At 53.5% G+C, this 18,558-nt stretch overlaps 1 protein-coding gene across 1 annotated transcript in view; it reads left to right on the forward strand.

The window, feature by feature from the left end:
- The window catches only part of LOC119848102, a 53,979-nt gene extending 52,020 nt beyond the window's left edge, over window positions 1-1,959 (forward strand). Inside the window, exon 25 of the mRNA XM_043502291.1 lies at window positions 1,081-1,959. Within this exon, the coding sequence (XP_043358226.1) occupies window positions 1,081-1,272 (192 nt within the window). The 3' untranslated portion in view covers window positions 1,273-1,959. The remainder of the gene's footprint in view (window positions 1-1,080) is intronic.
- Window positions 1,960-18,558: the final 16,599 nt, after the last annotated feature.

Consider the following 18,558-nt stretch of genomic DNA (forward strand, 5'->3'; position numbering starts at 1 on the left):
GACCCCTGTTACTGCAAAAGTCCTTCTCTCTCCCAGGGCAGTCCCCAGCGGGACCCCATTACTGCACAGTGCTTCTCGCTGGTCACATACTCCCAGGGGTTAACCGCCCCCCGAAACCGCTCCTCTCTGAGCCTTCAGCACGCCTGGTCCTCGTCAATTCCCCTTCGTTTTACTGCTCCCCAGTCACTTACCGCAGGAAGCACCATCCACGAAGTACAGTACATCCCACCATTGCCACCAGTTGTCACGGAGTCCCTGGGTGATGCTCTAGACCTGCTCCCTATGAAGCCAGGAGGACTCTGGGGAAGTCTCCTTTCTGTGAGCAGACGCAACCTGTCTGCAGGGCAAACAGCTCACACAACTTCCTCAGAGCATCCAGCATCCTCTGCCCCTCCGTGCGCTTCCCACAGCGAGTCCGTCCAGGCTGGGTCCTGGGGACGCCAGAGGGTCCTGCCCCCAACTCCGCAGTCAGACGTGACTCTCAGCCAGCCAGTAAAACAGAAGGTTTATTAGATGACAGGAACATGGTCTAACACAGAGCTTGTAACTGCAGAGAACAGGACCCCTTAGCTGGGTCCATTTTGGGGGGCATCAAGACAGACAACCCCTTCTGCACTTCACTCCATGTCCCCAGCCAGCCCCAAACTGAAACTCTCTCCAGCCCCCCCTCCTCTGGGCTTTGTCCCTTTCCTGAGCCAGGAGGGCACCTGATTCCTTTGTTCTCCAATCCTTTAGCTCTCACTTTGCGGGGGGAAGGGCCAGGCCATCAGTTGCCAGGAAATAGGGTGTCAGCCATTCTCTGTATCCAGACCCCTGCACACACCTGCCTCTAGGGCTCTGCAAGGATCATACACCCTTCTCCCACCACCTAGATACTTAAGAACTGCCTAGGGGAAACTGAGGCACCCCCATACTGCTCAGAGGAAACATTAAGAACAGTCCCGCTTCATCACAACGCCTGATGCAGGAAATTCTTTGCATGGAGGGTGGGGGAAACGAGGCCTGGGGCAACCCTTGCAATCAGCTCACCAGGGTGAATGTAAGTCTCTGTCTGGTGTCTCTGCCTTGCTTCTCACCCAGGATCACAAGACTCCAGCCGCCCGCCAGACCAAAGGTGACCAGGACGGGTCTGCAGTGGCTCAGGGCCCGCTAGGCCCCGGGGAGCCAGAAGAGCTGCACTACGCCTCCATCGACTTCTCCAAGCTGCAGCGCAAAGGCAGGGAGCCTCCGGAGGACCCCGCCACGGAATATTCCGAGGTCCGGCTGAAATAGCCCCCTCACGCCATGGGACCAGGCTGGGCGTCTCCGGCCCGTCCTGTGTGTGTGTGTGAGGGGGTGTCACAGTGAGGGGGGAAGGGGGCAAAGGGTTGGCCCAGGGCTGTGGGAAACCTGGGTGCAAATCCCTGCTCCAGCCCGGACTCAGGGCGGAGTAAACTAGGCCTTCGAGATGCTGGAGCACTGCATTGGGGGGAGGTATCCCAGAGTCCTCTGCAGCCAGGTCCCAAAGCCTGCCCCTTCCCAAACCCCACTGCCCCAGTGGGAAAGAGAACCGCTCATCTCTCAGCCATAGAGCATCTCTCTTCTACCCTGCCTGAGCCCTCGCCAACTCGTTTCACAGATGGACAGGATTTTCCATCTCAGGGGCAGCAGCTGGCAAGAGTGGAGGGACGGGCTTGTGTTTAAAGTGCTGGCCTGGTACTCAAGTTTCCTGGGTTCTCATCTCTGCTCCACAGAAAATGCTCTCAGTGAAGTTGGGCCGGTTGCTGCATCTGTCTGGCCTCAGTTTCCTCACTTTGAAAATTGGGATAATAATGGTGTCCTGGGCTAGTTTTGTTCTAAACCCCTAAGGGCAGGGACTGTGTGTCTGGGCAGCACCTGGCACAATGGGCCCTGATCTCTGCCTAGGTCAACCAGTGCCATGTGATTATAACTTCTTATTAACAATGTTTTATTCAAGCGGCGAGGGATGGCTCAGTGGTTTGAGCATTGGCCAGCTAAACCCATGGTTGTCAGTTCAATCCTTGAGTGGGCCATTTAGGGAGTTGGGGTGAAAAAAAAAGAAATAACCGAGGATCGGTCCTGCTTTGAGCAGGGGGTTGGACTAGATATCTCCTGAGGTCCCTTCCAACCCTGATAGTCTCTGGTTCTAGAACATGTTCATGCCAAAAGCATCCGACTGTAAAATTCCCAGTTTACAAGCTGTTACTTGAAATAAATTTTCATGTGTCATTTTTTGTCACTGCTACTTTTTTAACAAAGGGCCAATAACAACTATGACTTATTTGTGTGCAGTGAAGAATCAGTTTTCACTTCTGCCTTTCTCTGGGAAGGCCCTGATTGCAGTTGGTTTCTGGGCAGGGCCGGGCATAACACGGCCCCCATCCCAACTGGGGCAGGACCCGTCTCTTGCTGGGTCTGGGCAGCACCCAGCTGTCACGGACTTCCAGGGCTCATTCTTGCTTGGCTCCGTACGGCCCCTGGGAGTGAGCCTCCTTTGGTGTGACAGCCCCCCGAGAAGGTTCACTCTCTCTCTGGGGTTAGACCCTTTGGCCCCAGCACCTCCTGGGACCGCACCTCTGAGCTGGCCTGTGTCATGGAGTCCCCAGGCGATGCTCTGGACCTGCTCCCTATGAAGCCAGGCAGGACTCTGGGGAAGTCTCCTCTCCGGGAGCAGCCTGTCTGCAGGACACACAGCTCACCCGGCTCCCCCCTTCCTGGGTCTGACCTCGGAGCATCCAGCATCCTCTGCCCCTCCATGCGCTTCCCACAGCGAGTCCGCCCAGGTGGGGTCCTGGGGGGGCCAGAGGGTCCTGCCCCCCAACTCCGCAATCAGACGGGACTCTTAGTCAGCCAATACAACAGAAGGTTTATTAGACGACAGGAACATGGTCTAACACAGAGCGTGTAGGTTCAGAGAACAGGACCCCTCAGCTGGGTCCATTTTGGGGGGCAGTGAGCCAGACAATCCCGTCTGCAGTTCACTCCATGTCCCCAGCCAGCCCCAAACTGACTCCCCCTCCAGCCCCTCCTCCTCTGGGCTTTGTCCCTGTCCCGGGCCAGGAGGGCACCTGATTCCTTTGTTCTCCAAACCTTTAGCTCTCACCTTGCAGGGAGGAAGGGCCAGGCCATCAGTGGCCAGGAAACAGGGTGTCGGCCATTGTCTGTGTCCAGATCCCTGCACACACCTGCCCTCCAGGGCTCTGCAATGACCATACACCCTTATCCCACCCCCTAGATACTTAAGAACTGCATAGGAGAAACTGAGGCACCCCCATAATATTCAGAGGAAACATTAAGAACAGTCCCGCTTCATCACAGCCTGTCTCTGCCGTTGGCCCCCTCAGGGAGTCCCCTCACTCTACACCCCAGGGTCCTCCACCCCCAGAGGGAGCAACAACCCCCACCCCGATTGCTACCCTGCAGTGTCTCTCAGCCAGCATAACACAGGAGGTTTACAAAAAGAAAAGGAGTACTTGTGGCACCTTAGAGACTAACAAATTTATTAGAGCATAAGCTTTCGTGAGCTACAGCTCACTTCATCGGATAATAAATTTAATAAATGTGTTAGTCTCTAAGGTGCCACAAGTACTCCTTTTCTTTTTGCGAATACAGACTAACACGGCTGCTACTCTGAAACCTGTGATTACAGGAGGTTTATTGAAGGTCTGAACCCTGCACAGGAGGCTCTCAGGGCCCTCGGGCCTGGCCTCCCTCAGCACAGGACATCTGGGTCTCTCTCGCATCCGGGTGGGCTCTGGCTGCTCTCTCTCCTCAGCCCAGAAGCCCCCTCCTTCCAGCTGAGCCTCCTATATCACTGGCCCCCACAGCTCCTCCCCTGTCCTCTGTGTCCTTTGTCCTCCATCCCAGGTAAACAGGTCACCGGAATCCTCTCTCCTCAGCCCTTTGTCCTCCATTGGCCCGAACTGGCTGCCTTCTAAGATGGGGGTGCTCCTGGTCACCATGTCACCAGTTGTTAGGGTTCCCCATCTCCAGGCCATTGTCTGGGGTCCCGGCTGCCAGGCGAGGTCACACCTGGCCCTCTGCAACAACAAACCCTCTCCCTCCACCTCATTACACACGCAGCACACAGAGAAACTGAGGCACACATGCACCTTTCTGGCCTTGGCATCTAGGAACGCCACTTCTCCATGCATAGTCTTCCCTCCCTGGCTGGTTGTGGGTGAGGTGATACGTCTGGAAATAAGGCCAAATTGTTTTATTTCTTTGGCCGTTTATTTTGGAGCAACTTTCCTGTGCTGGGACCTGTGCTGGGACCTGGTGCACCGGGCCACAGAGATTCCACTCGCTCCACCTAGAGGTAGGTGAGCTAGGAGCTGGGGGTTCTGATTGTGTTTTGGGGGTGTGACATGACAACCGCCTGGGAAAGAGGCAGTGGGTTGCGGGGGAGGAGGGTACCTAGGGGAAATGGAGAGACTAGAAAACAAACAGATATAATCTGATGAGTGTGTAATGCATGGAGAAATTAGACCCAACGATCTAGTACAGGCGGACACACAATCTGATGAGGATAAAATCCAAGGGAAAATTAGATACAACAATCCCTTCTTAAACTATAGAATGGCTGTCATTGTGGTGCTGGAGGGTGTTGATCATTCCCAGGAAGCCTGTCTTTCATCTGGGAACAAACACAGAACCTCGCTGAAGCTAAGGGGTGTTAGCAGCCTTCCATCCAGCCTCAATGAGGCAGCAATTAAATACCCCTTTGCTTAATGATAAATGAAACAGGGGCATTGATTGGACTGCAGCTATGTGCTGGGAGTAGAAAGCTGCCCCCAAAAAGGCTGCAGCAAGCCAGAGGAGCATTGAGAGGAAGGCAAGGGAAATCTTTTTGGGCAGAGTACTGTCTGCAAGCAGGCTTGGATTTCTGAGGAAGGAAACTTCCCCCCAGAGTTTGTTATCTGCTGTGTTGAGGGAAAGATGGCTGTGCCTCCATTCTTGGGAGATAAACAAGATTGTACCAAGAAATACCTGACGTGCATCTACAATTTCTCCTGCATGGAAATGATCTGTGAGGCCCTGAACATTGGCTAAACTGCTCCGGTGGAAAGGAGCGACATACTGAGACACAGCCAGCATTTTGAAGTGGTTTCAGCATCTTGGCAGTGTGGCTGGCAGTGTATTAATTAGTAATGAGAACTTTATTACTAGAAAGACCAGGTCGGGGAGGGAATATCTTTGGTTGGACCAACTTTTGTTGGTGAAAGAGACGCTTTCAAGCTGCACAGAGCTCTTCTTTTGGTCCTGAATAAGAGTGTGGGACAGCTCAAAATCTTGTCTTTTTCACCATTACCTCACCTCCCTTGTCTCTCTGATCTCCTGAGACTAGCCAGGCTACAATAACGCTACAAAAAAGCGTTATTACTAATAATTCCCTTCATGACGTGAGCCATGGAATAGTGCAACTAAGGAATAATATTGGAATGTAATGGATAGTCTTGTTAATTATTGTATTAATGTACAATGAATCAAAATTAATAATTGTAGTTTGATTACTAATAATTAATGTAGTGGCTTGAGCAATGGAATATTAATGAATTTTTTAGAATGTAGTGTACATTTTTATTAATTACCATAGCAATTTGTTATCAATGATAATTGTCTTACTAATAATTTAGTAATTTTACCAATGGAATATGAATGAAGATCAGAATAAAGTGATTACTGTTAATTGACATTATTATAATAATCAGCATATAATTGTTGTTTAATTTCACAACAGATTGTTCTTAGCACTTTAGCAGTAGATTACTGATATTAATTAACATAATTACCAATATAAAATTGGTAAGAAATTTCACAACAGATTGTTCTTAGTATTTAGTGACACATAATTTAGTGATAGATCATTGCTAATTATAGAAATTTAGCAATAGAATACTGTTAAGTGACATGATTATAAAGACAAGTATATAATTTTAGTGAATAATTTAGAAACAAAATATTCTTATTAAGAAATTATAATTTACTAATAGGTCATTGTAATTAATTAACAACATAATATTCATATTCATATACTAGAATTTAGCAATAGGAAATTGTTATTAATTAGCATCAGAATTTTATTAATTAATAAATTATATTTTCCAGTAGATCATTGATAGTAATAAAATCATATTAATTATTAAATTATAATTTCATGATAGATCATTAATTGTCATAGCAATGCAGCAATAGATTACTGATGCTGTTATTATTTGAGTGATAGATTATTAGAGTTATTAATTGCTATTAGTTCATTCGCTCTGGGGATTGCATAGACATAACTGAGCAACCATTAACTATGTTAGAAATGCAAAGAGGTGTCGCTATGGATCTACTTCATGGAGACAAAGCAATTAATAGGGATTATTTCTGACATACTCCCCAGCACCACCAGCAGGGGGCAGCGCTGTGCAGGGAGTCACCCCGGGAGTTTATGGCACTGTTATCATTGCACTGCACATGGCACACATCATGGGTCTCCAAAAGTAAGTCCCTCCCTCTGAACAGTCGGGGGCGCCGGGCTGCAGTGAGCAGGGTGGGGGCTCTCCCCTGGCAGTCAGGACTGGCCCCGATGCCCCAGGGTGGCGCTAGGGGGCGCTGTGCTACAGGCAGCAGGGCAGGTGACTCAGTTTATCCAGCGGCTGGGCTGGTTTCTGTATGGGTGTGAGGATAAATCTGTGGCTGATGTGGCACCTGATGTGACTATCACGACTCTCGGTGGTGAGACAGCTCCAGGCCGCAAAGCACGTCGCATCCGCCCTCCCAGTCCTGCCAGCTATGGGCCTCATATCAGGGTCAGAGGCACAGGACCCACCCCCCTGGGTTAGAACCCATGGACCCTGGGCCAGCAGGATGACCCAAGGTCCAGGGTGGGTGCCATCTATTGGCTTTCAGGTACACCGGGACTGGGTGATAACAGAAGCCTCCAAGGATTGGCAGCTGGGCCTGGCTAGGTAACAAATTAGATTTGTGAGCTGGGGGGGGGGGGGAGTGCGGTGAATGTGATGGATTGATGCCGGAGCGTGTATGGGGGTGTCATAACCATACAGCTAAGGGTAGCCTAGAATTCCTCCTTACCTGTAAGGGGTTAAGAAGCTCAAATAACCTGGTTGGCACCTGACCAAAAGGGCCAATGGGGAAAGAAGATACTTTCAAATCTGGGGGGGGACTGGGGGGAAGACTTTTTTTTCATGTGTTCTCTTGGGAAGCAGAGAAGCATCAGTTCAGAAACCTCCTTCTCCTATAATCCATCCTAAAAGACTCTCATAATACAAATTGTAAGAAAAAGCCAGGCAAGGCGTGTTAAATTATCTTTTGTTTTGCTTGTGAATTTTTCCTTTGCTGGAGGGAGGTTTATTCCTGTTTTTTGTAACTTTGAAACTAAGCCTAGAGGAAGTTCTGCTGTGTTTTTGAATCTTTTGTTACTCTGTAAAGTTATTTTCCATCCTGATTTTACAGAGGTGATTTTTACTTTTTTTTTAAATAAAATCTTTCTTTTAAGAACCTGACTGATTTCTCTATTGTGCTAAGACCCAGGGGTGGGTCTGTGATCACTTTATAACCAATTGGTTAGGATATTATTCTCAAGCCTCTCCAGGAAAGGGGGTGTAAGGGCTTGGGGGGATATTTTGGGGGAATAGGAACTCCAAGTGGTCCTTTCTCTGATTCTTTGTTAAATCACTTGCTGGTGGCAGCGTACCATCCAAGGGCAAAGAATTTGTGCCTTGGGGAAGTTTTTAACCTAAGCTGGTAGAAATAAATTTAGGGGGTCTTTCATGCGGGTCCCCACATCCTGTACCCTAGAGTTCAGAGTGGGGAGGGAACCCTGACGGGGGTGACCAGATAGAGGGGGATGGATGAGGGTGGTTGGAGGGGGTCTTGGGACAGATGAAGTGGGATGCAGAGCTGGATGGATGGATGGAGGGGAGTGTAGGGGGATGGATGGATGGATGGAGCTGAGGGTGGACAGTTATCCAGGGACAATGAATCTCTAATTCAGTCTGGAGGTCATTTGATCACACCACTGGGAATCCCCGATAACCTTGGAGTCAGCAGCTCTGGGGTCATTTGAGGACGGAGTGCCAGGAAATCTGTGGTTGAAGCTGAAATGCAGTGGGCAGCGGAGTGGAAGGAGGAACAAGGGCTCGGGTTCAGTGGGGGGAGCTGGCGATGGGTGACCATGGGAAGGCGGTGAGAAAACAGCTTCCTCAGCTCTGGGGCTGCATTGCATCCCTGTTTGCAAGCAAGGCGTTCCATTCGTGCAACCAGGGAGGGGCATGTGTTGCAAGAGTGCCCCTGCAGAGCATGAAATGCAGGCCTCCAGGAGGTGCATGGGATGGACAGGGGCCTTGCAATGCGTGGGGGGTGTTTCTAGCTCTTGCCTCCCTTGCCTAAGTGTCGGCATTGGAGTTTGGAGTCTATGCTCTTGCGATGGTAGAGAAGCTAATGTCTACAACTGGAAATGCAAGATCTGCCGTGCACACGAGACGTTTGCCTACGGAATGCACGCAGCAGGCTCTTCAATGCATGCAAAAGCATTTGCCTATAGAATGCATGCCTGGCACCTGAAGTGCAAATGATGCATCTGCACATAGAAAGCAGACCCCAGCAATGCACAAGATATATGTGTATATAGAATGCATGTGCTGTGCTCTGTAATGCACCCCATGCATTTGCCTATAACATGCATGCAGCAGGCTCTGAACTGCACCCCATACATTTTGTGACACTCTGTACCTTGGGGAACACCCTGCACCCCCATTTTAATCCTTATAATGTGATTGTGTGGTATCCAGTGCAAAGTTTATCATGTCGGGTGTCTTCGGAAGGCTCATGATGCACTAAGCATGGTTGCTATAGTAATGTTATCGGTTGTAATTTCATGTATATAGTTATGAGGCTGAAAATGTGTCCTCGTGGCTTAAAACAGGCCCAGACAAAACTCTCCAGGAGCAGAGGGGCAGTTCACACCTCATCAGGGCATGGATGGGACAAACCCAGCCCAGCCTCACAGGAACAAAGGACACTGGCCTAGGCAGCAACAAAGGATCTGTTGGACTCTCCAGTGAGTCACCCCCCTTCCTTTGGACAGTTGGGGACTGCGATGAGGTAATGCACACCTGACTCTGAAGGGGGGGGAGGGGCAAAGCCAAGAGGGAAGAAAGGACATGATAAAATGGAGAGACTTTCACCATGCTCTCTCTCTCTCTTCCATCTCCATCTACAGAGATCACAACCAAGTGACTGAAGCGCTGATCAAAGGGAAGAGCCTAGCTGAAGAGCAACCAGCCAGCCTGTGGTGACAAGTATTCAAGTTTGTAAGGGCATTGAAAGTGTTAAGATCAGCTTAGACTTCTTGTGCTTTGACTTAGAATCACTTAAAATCTATCTTTATAGTTAATAAATCTGTTTGTTTATTCTACCTGAAGCAGTGCGTTTCATTTGAAGCATGTCAGCATCTCGCCTTGGGATAACAAGCGTGGTACATATCAATTTCTTTGTTAAATTGATGAACTCATATAAATTTGCAGCGTCCAGTGGGCATAACTTGATACTGCAAGACGGAGGTTCCTAGGGTTGTGTCTGGGACTGGGAATATTGGCTAGTGTCATTTGGTTGCACAATCCAAGCAGCAGCTGGCGAAAAGTGTTCGCTTATGTGCTGGGAGCAGTTTACATGCCAGATGCTGTGCGGGAACAACCTGGGAGTGGGGTTCTCACAGCAGAGCAGGGTGAGGCTGGCTCCCACAGTCGAGGATTGGAGTGATCTAGCAGATCACCAGTCACACCAGGGGAATGTCACACACTGACCTACAGAATGCAAGCCTGGTACCTGAAATGCAAATGACACATCTGCATATAGAAAGTAGCCACTCGGCTCTTCAATGGACAAGTTATATTTGTATGTTGCATTCATGCGCCAGGCTCCGCAATGCAACCTCTGCATTTACCTATAGAATGTGTGCCCAGGGCCTGAAATGCAAACAAGGCATTTGCATGTGGAACAAATACACAAGGCCAGCCATGAGGCCGACGGTTTTGCATATACAGGGGGCTGGCGAGTCTGTAAAGGCATGCACTGCAAGCACTGGGAGCTGGACTGGGTGCTTTGCTGGGACATGTTACAAGATGCACCCAGCGCCTACAGGCCAAGACTTGTCAAGCTCTGTAGGTGTTTCTACGCTGTGTTGTGAGGCCTGCATCTCTAGTTTTCAAAAGGGACTTAGGAGCTGAAATCCCATCGACCATCAATGGGGTTTTGGCTCCTAAATGCCTAAAGCGCTTTTGAAAATAGATGCGGGACTTTGCTCAGACTTAAAAGGATCTCTCAGCTTCATCTGTCACTTGGGCTGGGAGTCAGGACTTCTGGGTTCCAGCTAGGGTTGCCAAGCGTCCAGGATTGGCCTGGAGTCTCCAGGAATTAAAGATTAATCTTTAATGAAAGATTAATCTTTCATATGATGAAATCTCCAGGAATACATCCAACCAAAACTGGCAAACCTAGTTCCAGCCCCAGCTCTGGGAGGGGAGTGGGGTGTAGTGGTTAGAGCCAGGGGAGCTGGGAATTTCAGGACTCCTGGGTTCAATTTCTGTCTCTGACCTGTTGCTTTGGCCTAGTCATTTCACCTCTCTGTGACTCAGTTTCCCCACTGGTAAAATGGGGGGTGGGAAGAAGAAGAGAAATCCTTGTCTTGTTAGATTGTGATCTCATTGGGACAGGAACTGTCTGTTGCTGTGTGTCTGGGCAGCACCCGGGCCAATGGGACCCTGATCTCAGCTTGAGTCATCCAGGCACCCCCATAATTTAATCAGATTCTCAGTTTCATTTTAAAAATAAAGTCAATTCCTAACCTCCATGGGAGAAGAAAAGGGCTCATCCCTTCCAGCAGGGGGCAGCAGTGACCCGGCCTGTGTCCCCAGAGAGCCTGAGCCCATCACTTGTACGGGAGGAGTTGCCCGAAGTGTATCTGAACATGATGCCCCCAGCTGCTGGAGCAAATAATGTGGAATCCCACTGCTCCCACCAATGCCTCTCTGTGGGTAGGAAAGAGGGGCCCAGCCATAGGGAAGGCGGAGCCAGAGCATGGGGCACAGTCCTGGGGCACAGGATGAATGAAAGTCCCTCCGATCCCTGTTCCAGGCAGGCATTGGCCCAGATCCTCCATGATCTGGTTGGACGGGCTCAGAGAGGGAGCAAGGGGTGTGGGTGTGTTTTGGGGAGGGCAGATGCATTTCACAACAGCTGGGGCTGCTCTTTGTGAGCTTCCCAACACGATCTGCAGAGAAGCTTCCCCAAAGCACCAGGCACGTGAGTCAGGGCCGGAAACCTGCAGGCCGCCGGGTCCCCTGTCTGAGATCAGACAGAGCAGAAATTGTCCCAGGGAATTTGCAATGCAAACTAGGCAACCCAGCCCATCGGAGACTCCTCTGCAGGCAGGCTGTGTGGGGACTCTCCACAGACAGGCTGGGCTGGCCCCGATGCCCCAGGGCGGCGCTCGGGGGCGCTCGGGGGTGCTGTGCTGCGCGGAGCGGAGATGGCCACAGACTCCTCCAGCACACACGCACGACACACTCACTCAGCGATACACAAGTATGCACAAACACACACCAAGAGACACAAATACTCATACACCGCCAGAGACACAGACACAACAGCGACACAAAAACAGGGACGCAATCAGTGGCAGGCATAAATGTACACACGTGAATAGTGACGCAAATAGACACAAACACACAGCAGGGCTCGTCCCTTCCAGCAGGGGGCGGCAGGGACACGGACACACACACACACACACACACACAGCAGGGCTCAGCCCCTGCCAGGGGAGCAAGCCACGTTTTCTGATTCCCTTTTATTGCACCATTCAGTGTATGCCATTGGCCGTGCAGTGAACCCCCCTCCGCTCCCTCCCCGCAGCCCAGCGCCTCCTAGCACCGCACTGGGGCAGGGGGCCCAGTCTTGACCGCCAAGGGAGAGCCCCCCGCCCCCTGCAGCCCACCGCCCCGTAGCGCTGCACTGGAGCCGGGGGGCCGGCCCTGAGCCCCGTGGAATTGGGACTTGTGCATACCGGAGCTCGCCACCAGGTGGCGCCCGGCGCAAAGCCAAGCCGCTGCCGGGAGCCCAGCGGGCGTGTGCAAGGGAGCGTGTGAGTTGCCGCACGTGTGCTCGGCACACGCGTGTGGAACCGGGCCACGGGGCTCCGCGGAGGAGGGGCCTGTGGATCGGGGGCTGCGGGGTCGGGGTTGAATAGCTCTTGGGTTAAAGCCATGCGCTGCAGCCCAGCCCGGTGGGGAGAATCTCCCCCCCCCCCACGGTTTCCAGCCCCCCACTCAGAGCTGGAGTGGAAGAGACAAGAACCCCCAGACCCATACAGCCACCCAGCGCCCCCAACGCACCACTCCTGGGGGGGTCCCCGTGGCCTGTGCAGCCCCATGGGGAGGGGGCTGTCCCTGCTGGGAACGGGGCACTGAGACCAGGCGAACTCGATTTGCACATGGGGGCCGGTGAACTGCTGAGCTAAGGGGCTACAGCCCATGGGTGGGAGCCGGCGCCCCCTAGTGGGGACAGGCCCCGTGCCCCATTCCCTGCCCCCCTGAGCCAGCCAGTCCCTGCCCTGACAGCAGATGGGAGCCAGCGCCCCCTAATGGGGACAGGCCCCGTGCCCCATTCCCTGCCCCCCCTGAGCCAGCCAGTCCCTGCCCTGACAGCAGATGGGAGCCAGCGCCCCTAATGGGGACAGGCCCCGTGCCCCATTCCCTGCCCCCCTGAGCCAGCCAGTCCCTGCCCTGACAGCAGATGGGAGCCAGCGCCCCCTAATGGGGACAGGCCCCGTGCCCCATTCCCTGCCCCCCCTGAGCCAGCCAGTCCCTGCCCTGACAGCAGATGGGAGCCAGCGCCCCCTAATGGGGACAGGCCCCGTGCCCCATTCCCTGCCCCCCCTGAGCCAGTCAGTCCTTTGCTCTAGAGGGAATGAAATTTGCTCTGTGTTCGTCTCTCTGTGTGTGTGTATCGCCCCCTTCTGGAGGGGATGCGCCCTTCTGTGGGTGTGTCGCTGTGTGTATTGCCCCCTGCTGGTGGGGAGGAGCCCTGCTGTGAGTGTGTGTGTGTGGGGGGGTGCATTGCCCCCTTCTGGAGGGGATGCGCCCTGCTGTGGGTGTGGGTGTGTAGCTGCGTGTGTATTGCCCCCTGCTGGTGGGGAGGAGCCCTGCTGTGGGTGTGGGTGTGTTGCTGTGTGTATTGCCCCCTGCTGGTGGGGAGGAGCCCTGCTGTGAGTGTGTGCATGGGTGTGTGTGGGGGGGTGCATTGCCCCCTTCTGGAGGGGATGTGCCCTGCTGTGGGTGTGGGTGTGTTGCTGTGTGTGCATTGCCCCTTGCTCAGGGGAAGGGGCCCGGGTGTAAGTGTGTGCATGGTTGTGGGGGGGGGTGTATTGCCCCCTTCTGGAGGGGATGCGCCCTTCTGTGGGTATGGGTGTGTCGCTGTGTGTGTATTGCCCCCTGCTCAGGGGAAGGGGCCCTGGGGTGAGTGTGTGCATGGTTGTGTATGGGGGGGTGTATTGCCCCCTTCTGGAGGGGATGCGCCCTTCTGTGGGTGTGTTGCTGTGTGTATTGCCCCCTGTTGGTGGGGAGGAGCCCTGCTGTGAGTGTGTGCACTGGTGTGTGTGGGGGGTGTATTGCTCCCTTCTGGAGGGGATGCGCCCTTCTGTGGGTGTGGGTGTGTCACTGTGTGTGTATTGCCCCCTGCTCAGGGGAAGGGGCCCTGGGGTGAGTGTGTGCATGGTTGTGTATGGGGGGGTGTATTGCCCCCTTCTGGAGGGGATGCGCCCTTCTGTGGGTGTGTTGCTGTGTGTATTGCCCCCTGTTGGTGGGGAGGAGCCCTGCTGTTAGTGTGTGCACTGGTGTGTGTGGGGGGTGTATTGCTCCCTTCTGGAGGGGATGCGCCCTTCTGTGGGTGTGGGTGTGTTGTTGTGTGTGCATTGCCCCCTTCTCACGGGGAGGAGCCCTGGTGTGGGTGTGGGGGTGTCGCTGTGTGTTTCGCCCCCTGCTGGCGGGTGCTGTGGATACACCAGGAAAAGGGATGTTGGTCTCTGACAGCTGCTCAGTTCCAGCCCCAGTTTTTATTCTGCCTCGATCGTTAAGTCAGGAGGCTTTTAAGCGGAGGGATCCCCAGCCCCAAACCCTCTCCCTTGGTCCCTAAATACAATTCCAAGCCGCGTCAGGGCCTGATTTCCCAGCTGTCTGCAAAGCAGCGGGAATCTCCCCTCGGGGAGCGCTGGGCTCGAATGGATTCTGGCTGCTGGCTCCTCGTTTGATGTCAGACATGGCTTTCCACTGCACTGGCTTTCACTGGCCGGACAGGTCAGAGAGGAAAGGAGTGAGATTGGGGTCCCCGTCGCGCCGGGCGCTGCCCAGACCCCAACCAAGATCAGGGCCCCATCGCGCCGGGCGCTGCACAGACACAGAGAAACCGATGCAGCCTCAGAGAACTTACCAGCTGAACAGAAAAAGAACAGGGAGGGAAACTGAGGCACGGGCCTTGCTCCTGGTGACCCAGCAGAGCTGGTGTGAGGGCTGGGAGCACTAGACAGAGGGGTGTGGAGACAGACAGGCTATTTGCAGTGAGGTTGGAGCTGTGCTGGGGAGGGACAGGCTGTCGAGCTCCACAGAGAACTTCTCTAAGTCATGGGGACGCGACAGCTTGACTGTCCCCAGCAGACGTTGATCCAGTAAGAGCTGTTCCCTCCCCCAGCGCATCTCAAATCCAGGGACCGACCCCCCCTACAACAACACTGAAAATATCTATCCACCCGCTGTCTGTCCTCAGACTCTAACCCCCATCTCTCCATCCATCCATCCATCCATCCCCGACACTACTCCCCATCTATCTATCCGTCCATCCATCCGTCCATCCTCATACACCCCCCCGCCGTTATCTATCCTCAGACTCTACTCCCTATCTATCCATCCATCCCTGACACTACCCCCATCTATCCGTCCATCCATCCTTACACACCCCAGCTATCCATCCCCAGACACTACCCCCCTATCTATCTGACCATCCCCAACACTACCCCCTACCTATCTATCCATCCGTCCATCCATCCATCCTCATACACCCCACCCCAGCTATCTATCCCCAGACACTGCCCCCCATCCATCCTCACACACACCCCAGCTATCTATCCCCACACACTACCCCCCATCTATCCGTCCATTCCCAGACACTACCTCCCATCTATACGTCCGTCCATCCATCCTCCTCCTTCCCCCCCGCTATCTATCCCTAGACGCTACCCCCCATCTATACATCCATCCCCAGACACTACCCCCCATCTATATGTCCATCCATCCATCCTCATACACTCCCCTATTTATCCGTCCATCCCCAGACACTACCCCCACATCTGTTCATCCATCCCCAGACATTACCCCCCATCTATCCATCCCTCCATCCATCTATCCTCATACATCCCTCTATCTATCTATTCAACCCTATACATCCCCTCTTTTTCTGTCTATCTATCTATCTATCTATCTATCTATCTATCTATCTATCTATCTATCCCCATACACCCCCTCTATCTATCTATCTCTCTAGGACATCAGTGACATTGCTTCTATCATCTCCTTGCCTTCACCCACTAAATGACCCTGCAAATCCCCACTGCCCACGCCTCCCAGCCTTTAATGCGCCCACACCCCGTCACCTCCCTCTGATTCATGCCTCATTTGAATGCCATTTGCATAATCAGCTCTGCGGCGATTAGAGAGCAGATTACCAGGCAATTTCCAAAGGAAAATAAAATCTAAATAAAATCGTTCGCACCACAGTGGGGTTAGAATTAATTGGCTGAGAGCAGAGGGGTCTAGTGGGTTAGAGCAGGGGCCGGGGGGGCTGGGAGCCAGGACTCCTGGGTTCTCTCCCCAGCTCTGGGAGGGGAGGGGACTGGGGTCTGATGCGCAGAAAGATGCCAAAGCTGGGGTAGGGGGGTTATGGGGCCTGTTCAACCCTCAGCCTGTCCCCTGAGATGGGACGATGGGGGTTCATCCAGGCCCCACATCCCCAGATTAAGCCACCCCAGTGTGAGGTTGTGCTGGGAGGGAAGGACCTACCCAGGGACCTCAGACTGACCACTCCTCTGACCTGTCCCCACATGACCTTTCACCCCTGCTTCGCTTGCCCCATGTGACTTTTGACCCCAGGCTTTGTCTGTCCTTGGACCTTTGATCTCTGACCCACATGCTTGATCTCCCCCTACAGGTCCCTTCCCCCCTGAGCTTGACTTTGAACTTCACCCTTTGACCCCTAGCTCCAGTGCTGTCTGTCACATGGCCTAGGCCAGTGATACCCGGCCCGGGGGTGACCCTTGACCTATGACCCAAGACACTGACCTGGTTGACGCCACTCCTGTCACGTGACCCTTTGATGCGATTGGATGACCTTGGCCACATGACCCAAGGCGAATGACACAGGACCATATGACCTTGGTCAGGTGCTGGGATGGTGGGATCGTGTGTGCGTGTGTGAGTGTGAGTGTGCACCTCCACAAGTCAGACCGGAAGTCAGAAGTGACCTTTGACCCTTTGAACCTTCAGTGTGGCTTGTGGTGGTGGTCACACACCCGCACACAGACAACTCAGGCACCAGAAGCCAGGGAGATCACACACACACACACACACACACACGTTTGTTCGTTCATTCTCTCTCACACACGGACACACACACACACACATACCCTTCTTCTCTGCTCTCACACCCTTTCCGAGCCAATGGCTCCAGGTACCAGGGAAAAGCCAATTAATTAGTTGACAAACGACTTCCTAATCTTATTAAAAACCATTTTCCAGGCTTCGAATGAAAAGCGCTTGGAGGGAGGAAAACGTGGCTCCGGAGCTAGTTCTGTCCATGGGAACTAATCAAAATTGCTGAAAAGTGTTTACATGGGGATGGTTCAGGCCCGCTAGTGCCGCCCTGGGGCACCGGCACCAGCCCTGACTGCCAGGGGAGAGCCCCGCACCCCGCCCCCTGCATCACAGCGCCCCCTAGTGCCGCCCTGGGGCATCGGGACCAGCCCTGACTCTGAGAGCACAGCATCCCCTCGTGTCCCGCATTAACATTTTCCCCCAGTGGCCAAATCCCAGCCGTGACCCTTCCCCAGACTGGGCAGCTTGCTAGACTACCCAGTCAGCTGAGTGTCCCGTCCGCCCCCAACGTTGACTAAATCCTTCCCTTTCCTGATCTCCATTTGCTTTTACCTAGACCAGGGTTCCCAAACTTCACTGCACCGCGACCCCCTTCTGACAACAAAAATTACTGCACGACCCCAGGAGGGGGGACCAAGGCCTGAGCCTGCCCTAGCCCCACCACCAAGGGCTTCATCCCTGGGTGTAGGGCTGTAGCCTGAGCTCCACCGCCCAGGGCTGGAGGCAAAGCCTGAGCCCTGGGTGGTGGGGTTCAGGCTTCAGCTTCATCCCTACCCCCAGCCAGTCAAACACCAGCCCTGGCGACCCCATTAAAACAAGATTACGACCGATTCTGGGGTCCCGCCCCACGGTCTGAGAACCGCTGACCTAGATCATGAGCCGCTGTGATCCCAGGATCGGCCTCCTAACTCCATGTGCCAGGGAAGAGCTGCAAAGCCGGGGGAGCCCGGCTGAGGGGCGTAATAAACTCTCGTGCGTCAGATCAACCGGCCGTCAGAGAACGTCCAACTTTCATTCCTTAGCTGTGCTCACAAGGGCCAGGAATCCAGCCCTCTGTTCACTCCAGCGCTGACTCCAAGGAACGATGGCTGATTGACCCCAGCTGGGGGTCCGGCCCCATTGACTCCAATGGAATTCATTCCAATCAGCACCCACGGGGGAGAGATCCCAGCTGGCTGGGAGGTGGGCTGTGTAGGGAGGGCAAGCTGGGGATGTGTGTGGGGGGGATTGGGGAGAGATCCCCACCCAGGGCCAGCCAGTGTCCTGCTCTGAGGCTGGATCAGAGCCTGGTGCCGCTAGAGGGGAAAGGCCCCATTGCCCATCCCCCCTGAGCCAGCTGGGTGCAGATTAGTGATGCTCCCTAGAGGCGACCTGCCACCTGCCTCCCGATGAGCAGAATTACCACTTGGAGATGGGGGGAGTATTTCGATTCAAAGAAAGGGGGCAGAGGGCTGGCTCGCCTCCCCCGGAGCAGGGCGACAGGTGTCCGCAGTCGTGTGGGGGAACGGTAGCAAATGAAGTTAAATACCCTGGTGTCACCGGGAAATTAAGAACTTATAAATCACCCGGACAGGAGCTGGTTAGGGACAATTTTCTTGCTGTCAGGTCCCTGGGCGCATGATGTATTGGACAATATTTCGCCTGCCGTGTGGGAAGGAGGCAGGCCAGAGATTTTGCCATAAAAACATGTTTGTAAGTTTTATCTATATTCTCTCTCCCCCGCCCCCCGATACTATATATATTTGGGGTGACATTTCAGAGCAAGGAATCCGATCGCGGCTCATTTCCTTAGTACAGAAGAAATCTGACAAGCAGGTCAAGGAGAGAGACTCGGCGGGTTGGGGGGGGAAGTTTG

The sequence above is a fragment of the Dermochelys coriacea genome, chromosome 24 (assembly GCF_009764565.3).
Source record: "Dermochelys coriacea isolate rDerCor1 chromosome 24, rDerCor1.pri.v4, whole genome shotgun sequence".
NCBI classification, from domain to species: Eukaryota; Metazoa; Chordata; order Testudines; family Dermochelyidae; genus Dermochelys; species Dermochelys coriacea.